General features: G+C 50.0%; 1 protein-coding gene across 1 annotated transcript in view; it reads right to left on the bottom strand.

Annotated features, from left to right (window-relative positions):
• Positions 1-7,370, bottom strand: part of zhx3a (zinc fingers and homeoboxes 3a) — a 33,685-nt gene that overhangs the window by 3,836 nt on the left and 22,479 nt on the right. Inside the window, exon 2 of the mRNA XM_089011128.1 lies at positions 2,591-4,974. Coding sequence (XP_088867254.1) covers positions 2,591-4,899 — 2,309 coding nt within the window. The 5' untranslated portion in view covers positions 4,900-4,974. The remainder of the gene's footprint in view (positions 1-2,590; positions 4,975-7,370) is intronic.

Here is a 7,370-nt window from a genome sequence, read left to right as displayed (position 1 = left end):
TATAATAAAGGCTCGTATATGGTAAAGGTTTTTAAATGTGCCTTTCATTCAAGGTGTGCCCTGTAGTCTAGAAAATATGGCATTTTTTGTAAATAGAGAGCCTTGATTGGCAAGCTGCAGCATGACCCAAAACAAGCTAGTTGACCCGCTGTGTTATTTTAGTGAGATGTTGTTGGCTTGCTTGATGATGGACCCACAAACTTGGATGGCCGAATGATTGAAAGCTTTGTTTAAAGGACAACCAACACCATTTTTTTTGTTTCCTGACTAACATCAGAAAAACTTTTATAGCATCTAAAATACCCAAAACACACAGGGTGATATTTTTAGTCAAACGCTAAACACCAATAAAAATGACATCTCAGCACGGTGGGTGACAGAGCCTTCAGCTGCTCTGCCCCCAAACTCTGGAACTCACTTCCTCCCAACATTCGTAACATGGATTCTCTTCCCACCTTCAAGTCCCATCTCAAAACCCACCTATTTAAAATTGAATTTTCTGTGTAGCTCTCTCTTTTCTTTCTATTTGTAATTGTATTTTAGTTATTTAATTATATTTCAGAATCAGAATCATCTTTATTGCCAAGTATGTAGAACACACAAGGAATTTGTTTCCGGTAGAACACGCTGCACTAGTATCATCAAAAAATTGCTAAGTGGCACTATACAGTTCCATTTGGGCTACTGTTGAAAGAGTTCAGAGAGTTCAAAGAGTTAATGGCTTGGGGGAAGAAGCTGTTTAAATGTCTGCTGGATTTGGTGCGCATGGATCGGTAGCGCCTGCCTGAGGGGAGTAGCTGGAAAAGGTGGTGGGTAGGGTGCAGAGGGTCCAGTAGGATTTTCCGAGCCCCAGTTTGGATTCTTGCAGTGTGCAAGTCCTCAAGAGTGGGTAGGGCGGTGCCAATGGTTTTTTCCGCCGTCCTAACTGTCCGTTGAAGTTGGATTTTGTCCATTTTTGTGGCGGCCCCGAACCAAACGGTGATGGAAGAACACAGGATGGATTCGATGACAGCCGTGTAGAAATGTTGCAGCACCTCCTGTGGCAGGCCATGCTTCTTTAGCAGCCTCAGGAAGTACATTCTCTGTTGGGCCTTTTTCAGGATAGAGTTGGTGTTGACCTCCCACTTCATGTCCTGGGAGACTGTGATTCCCAGGAACTTGAAGGTCTCAACGGTTGACACCAGGCAGTTGGATAGTGTGAGGGGTAGCTGTGGTGATGGATGTTTCCTGAAGTCCACCATCATCTCAACTGTCTTGAGCGTGTTCAGCTCCAGGTTGTGACGGCTGCACCAGAGCTCCAGCTGCTCCACTTGTTGTCGGTACGCAGACTCGTCGCCGTCTTTGATGAGACCGATGACCGTGGTGTCGTCTGCGAACTTTATGAATTTGACAGCTGGGTGCGTTGAGGTGCAGTCGTTCGTGTAGAGAGAGAAGAGCAATGGAGAGAGGACGCATCCCTGCGGGGCTCCAGTGCTCGTGGTTCGTGTTGTGGATGATATATTTCCCAGTCTGACCTGTTGTGTCCGTCCTGTCAGGAAGCTGAGGGTCCACTGGCAGATCGTGGGGGACACACCAAGCTGGAGAAGTTTGGGGATGAGGAGTTCTGAGATGATGGTATTGTGATTATATTTTATTTATTATAGTACTTATGCTTGTCTGTGACTGTAAAGTGTCATTGAGAGCTTTGAAAGGCGCTTAAAATGTATTATTATTATTATTATTATTATTATTATTATTATTAAAGTGTCCCAAAACTGCCACAAAATGAGTTCGGAACTGGATAGAAAGTCCCACCCCCTTGTTTGTGACATCACGCCAGGATACCCGCTCACAAACTGCCTTGCTCCAGAATCAAAACAATGGCTTCAGAGAGTTCAGATTCGGAGAAGATGCTTTCTTGTTACTCATCCAGTTATGAATATGATTCAAATAGTTCTGAAGAGGAAAGCATAAATGTTTGCAATCGATTAAAGAAGTCCTTCCGTATCAATTCGAGCCGTCGGGACTCTAAAGTAGCGGCCAGAAAATGCACAAGGTGGCGCACAAGCCCCGTTGGAAATGGGCTGATTTGTCCGCTGGGAATTTGTGTAAACTTACGCCTCTTTTTATGCGTGTTACCGCAATTGGGTGCGACACACAACAATTCACCATCATGTTACTTATGTAGTTTTCCTTCTAATTTCGTGATCAACACGGTGTTTTCAGACGAAAAAAAGTACCCAAAATGCATTGTGTGTCGCCTTCTCGGTCATGGGCGTTCCCTCATCGACGTCACCCGGCTTTGTCATCAACTAAAAAAAAAGACTTCCTGAATATTCAGCGCGAGTCTTAAAAGATAAACTATAGCTATATGCGGTGGAATCTTTGTAAAATGCGCTCAGTCGAAGTCATTTGAAGTGATTTTACAAATTATGGACGCAACCTGTCCGGAGGTGTCGGTTGTCCATTAAATCTCTACATTTGTGGCTTTATTTGCCTGGTACGGCGGCTTGCTGTTTCTGGTTGGAAACTGACGGCATTAAAAATATCTCGAATCCTGGAAAAGCCCATTTTTGTTCGGTCGGTCTTTTGGGCCGGCGATTGCCATTACCTGTTCTGATTGGCTTCCTTCGGCTGTTGCAGAAGCGGCTGCATGGCGGCAAGCGGCTGCCGCTCTCTTTGCGGCGGCCAGGCATCCTCGGCGGAGGTCTCAGCTGGGACCGGCTCGGCGCCGCGTGCCTCGCTTGCAATCAGCGCGTGCAGGGGCGAACTGAAATCCTGCCAGGGAAGACGCTGGCGGTCCGGGTTGGTACCCCCTTCCCCCGGGGGGACTTTGTCGCGGTGCGATTTTGCTTCCTCCGCCTGACCAGCTGGCCGCAGGTAGCTCTCCAACCACTTGAGCTGCCCGTTTTTGTGGCTGTAGCGGCTGTCGCTGAACCAGCGGACCACCTCGGACTTGGGCAGGCCCGTCTGGACGCTCAAGTCCTCGTACTGCTGGCTGTTGGGCCAGCGGGCGCTGGAGAAAGCCCGGCGCAGGATGCCCAGCTGCTGCGCGTTCTTGTTGGTCCAGGGGGGCGGGAAAGAGCCTTGCGGGACCTCCGACCCGGGGTCCGCCCCGGCCGCACTTTCGTTCATTTTCAGCCGCTTGAAGTTGACCTTGATGGGGTCCGTTTGGTGGTCGTGCCCGGCGAAAAGCTCGTCGTCCTTGATGAGTTGCTGCAAGATGGACGTGCCGGGTGAGGCGCTTTTGGCGCTGACGGCGGCACGGTTCGGCGGGGGGGGTGCGCGGTCATCGGCGGGAGCGCCGTCCTGATTGTTGTGATTTGCGTCGCTGGTGTTTTCGATGGTGCCGAAAGCTTCCGCCGCGGCGGGCGAAGCACCGCGAGGCTTGTCGGCGGGGTAGTGCACATCGTTATTGCTAATGTTCGGAGAGCAGGCGAGGCCGTGGGCGGGGCCGTGGGCGGGGCCCTGGGCCAGGCCGCCAGCGTTCCCGTTTCTGCGGGCAGTGTTCTGTCCGCCGTCGCCTGTAACGTCCCTCCCCAGCCCGTTGCCGCTTTTCTCAGGCTCGGCGGCGGCGGCCTGGACGCTCTTGCTCGCCGCGGGCGCCGTTCTGACGAGAGCCGGAAGCTTCTGAGCCAGCAGTGCGGCCGGGTACGAAACCCTGGTCACGTGGGGGCTGGCGCAGGAGGCGGGCCGCTTGCCCACGACCCCCCCGCCGGGCCCACCCCTTACTTCGGCGGCAAAATTGGGTATCCCGGAACCCGCCGTGGCACGGTGAATCGCCGGCTGAATCACCGGGTGATTGGGGCGACGCTGGGCGGCAGCTTGTCCGTAGGGCGCCCCGCCCTGGAAGACGGTATTGAACATCTTCCTCCTGGCCTCCTCGATTTCCTCGGGGGACCAACTGATGCCCTGCTTGAGTCTTTGGGCGGTGAACCAGAGTTTGATCTGCTCTTCGGGGAACTCGGACACCACCGTCAGGTAGCAGAGCTCGGCTTTGGTCGGGTATGGGAACTTGCCGAAGGAAGTCTTCAGGAAGCTGCTGGTGTCCATGGCGGCATGGTAGGTGGGGATGCTGCTGAGGGGGATCATCACCTTGGGAAGGTCCTTACCGCACTCCGAGGGGGGCGGAGGGGGCGAGTACAGGGAGGCAGGGGTGCGCCGCTGGTGAAACGCTTGCTCGGACGCCGTCCTCAACGCCCCGTTGCGGAGCTCGGGCACGTCGGTGGGCGGGGCGACATCGGCCGCCGCGCCCCCCACGGTTTTCTTGAGTACCTCCACGGTGTGGGAGACCACGATCTTCTTGTGCTCCCCCTTGGCCCTCATCAGCTTGGCGATGGGGGTCTTGCTCAGGGGAATCCCGGCCTGTCGCTCGCATTCGTCGAAGAGGCTTTGCTCCACCGTGGTGACGCCGTCCCGCCGCTTGACGCTCAGGGAGGCCGTCATGGAGCCCTCGGTGATCCGGACGTGGGCGTTGGCGTTGTGCAGCGCCAGGGCCTCAAAGCGGACCGCCGAGACCCCGCAGTTCAGGCAGTAGAAGGTGGGCTGGGAGCGGAAGTCCGAGTGGCAGTTGTGCATGTGGTCCAAAAAGTAGTTGAGGTCTCTGGACTCGAAAGAGCACGGCGGGCAGCTGTACGTCCCCCCTCTAGGCACCTCGCCACCGCCGTCATAGCGGGAGGCCCGGCCGCACTCGTCTCCCGAGATGCTGAGGATGCCGTCTTCGGGGATGGTGGGCAGCAGTTCTGGCAGCGAACCCAGGATGATTTCCTCACGCGCGTGTTTGGACTTGGCCGGTATCATGCAGGGTACGGTGGATTTCCTCTTGCTGGCCATAGCGACGCTTGGCGGGGCGGCGGGGCAGGAGGGGCGGCTGATTGTCCTGTCGGATGAGTGAGGAGGACGAGCGGAGTTCCGTGTCATGGATCAGCCACGCAGTTGCTTCATGCCTTTGGCGGCCGGGGTACCCTCGTCCCACTTGAAAAGCTCCCGGGGAACCTGACGGGCACACAACACACCGCAAATGAAAACCAAAATACAAAGTAAAGTATTTTCCCGACTATAAGGCGCAATTTCAATGCATGACATACAGTCATACTGAGTTTTCGACTGTAATCCGTTCCAGAAACCTGTTTGAAAACCGATTTATTCGAACATTTACCATTCGAATCAATGTAATCTATGTCAGATTTAAAAAAAAAATTGCGATTGAACAATACAAACACGTCGACTCACAATGGAACGCTATGAGAGGGAGTGACGTCTAATAATAATAATAATACATTTCATTTCTAAGCGCCTTTCAAAACTCTCAAGGAAGCAGAGGGGAGTCAAGGGTTTGGTCGAGGACCTATTTTCGGTTGCAAATCCAGGCATAAAAAAGCACATAATATTTGGTCAAAAACCGAATTGTTCGCAAACCGAGTCTTTCGAAAACCGAGATTTGACTGTATAAAGTGCACTGGATTATAAGGCTCCCTCCCAGCCCTGCCCCCCTGCCCCTTCCCACCGCCACACTCACACGCTACATGCTGTACTATCATCCTGAACTCTATTTTATTCCTTTTTATCTCCAAGACCTCACTTCAACCTTTTTTTTTGTTTTGCATTACTATACTACCTCACTTTACATCCACTACCACACTACCTTATTTTACATTCACAAATTACATGGATTGTCTGTTGTCAATTGTCTGTCGTTTTTAGCTACATTATAAGTGCCTTGCAAGCTGGGTCCGAGAGGACAGTAATTTCATCTGTCGTGTAGGACATGAATATTAGCATATTTGACAATAAAGCTGACTTTGACTTTGACTAAAGCGCATGGTCAGCTTTTGAAAAAATATTGGAGGCTTTTAGATGCGCGTGGAAAATCCGGTGAATAAAAGGTGTCAAAAGTCAAGGCCCGGGGGCCAAATCTGGACCGTCACATCATTAGTACAGTGATACCTTGGCTTACGAACGCATTGGCTAACGAATTTTTCGGTTTACGAACGTTAAATTCACAAGAATCTAATCTTGGCATACAAACTTTTTTTCGGGATACACACAATGAGCCCGTTCTCCTAACAAGGAAATGGCAGCCGACTTTTTTTGTCCTCTATTCCCCGCCCCCAGTCTTCTGTGAAAGCCGCATGTGATTGGTCAAGAACGCAGCAATGAGGTGGCGGGGCGTTACAGAAACACAGAGCTGCAAATAAAAATAGATAGGCAGACGACAGAGAGAGTGAGTGAGAAAATGGATAGAAAACACAGTGAAATTTGGACTCGTTTCAACTTTATTGATAGTTCAAAGGCAGGGTGTAGACTACAAGGTTAAAATATACCATCAATCAGGCTCCACAAATAACCCGCACAAGCCATCTGTACACTTGATGCAAAAAGCTATCAACTCAGCTAAACAGAACACAATTGATGAGGAACTAGGTAAAATTATCGCAGAGAAGGCTCGGTAACTTCACTCGGATATCGTCAAGAGGCAATCTTGAAGTTCATCAACCATTGATGATTTCAAGGCCAGCCACGGATGGTTTGAGAACTTTAAGTGTCATACAGGGATTCATAGTGTCATTCATCATGGTGAGGCAGCCAGTTCTGACGATAAAGCTGCCGAAGCTTACAATCATTCCTCAAGATGGTGGAAGAAGAAGGCGGCACTCCTCGTCAAGTGTTTAATACTGATGAAACCGGCCACTCCAAACACAAAGGTAAATAAAACGACTTTATTATACAGTACAGTTTATTTCTTTAATTACAATACCATAGCACAATTATTATAGATAAAATAAGGTCTATTTTGTGTAGTTTTAAGGCTTAGAAAATTCGAAAGTAAAAAATTATGTTTTATGGGGACCTGGGAACTGATTATTCTCATTTTAATGGTTTCCTATGGGGAATTCATGTTTGGGATACACAATTTTCGCCTTACACACTCTGTCTGGGAACCAATTAAGTTCATGAGCCAAGGTCTCACTGTATTATTATTGAATTCGGTGAAAGGAGGCGGACATAAGCAATATGATTGATACTCTCCCCCACCCATCACCATCACCATACACATCCCACCCAACTATTTTCGCTAAAACGGAGCCACATTCAGACACTTTTGGATGGGAAATGCAGCCGCAATTAAGGCCATTCAATCCGCACTGAGGTCAAGTGGTGGTTGATTGATGGCACCGGTGTCAAAGTCAAGGCCTGGGGGCTAAATCTAGCACACATCATTTTATTGAGTCCGTGAAAGCAAATCAAACTTGTAAAATTCCATGATGCTTGCTAAAGTCGTAGCAAAAAATTCAAATTGTCCACTGGAAAGCATAATAACAGTCATTACTCTTGACTTATGATTCGAAAACTAGTTATTCATCCATTTGTTGTGCGCCCGACATGTAATA

This window comes from Hippocampus bargibanti, linkage group LG12, assembly GCF_051943395.1.
Source record: "Hippocampus bargibanti isolate YZ-2025 linkage group LG12, ASM5194339v1, whole genome shotgun sequence".
Classification (NCBI taxonomy): domain Eukaryota; kingdom Metazoa; phylum Chordata; class Actinopteri; order Syngnathiformes; family Syngnathidae; genus Hippocampus; species Hippocampus bargibanti.
This window is presented reverse-complemented; position numbering and strand designations above follow the sequence as displayed.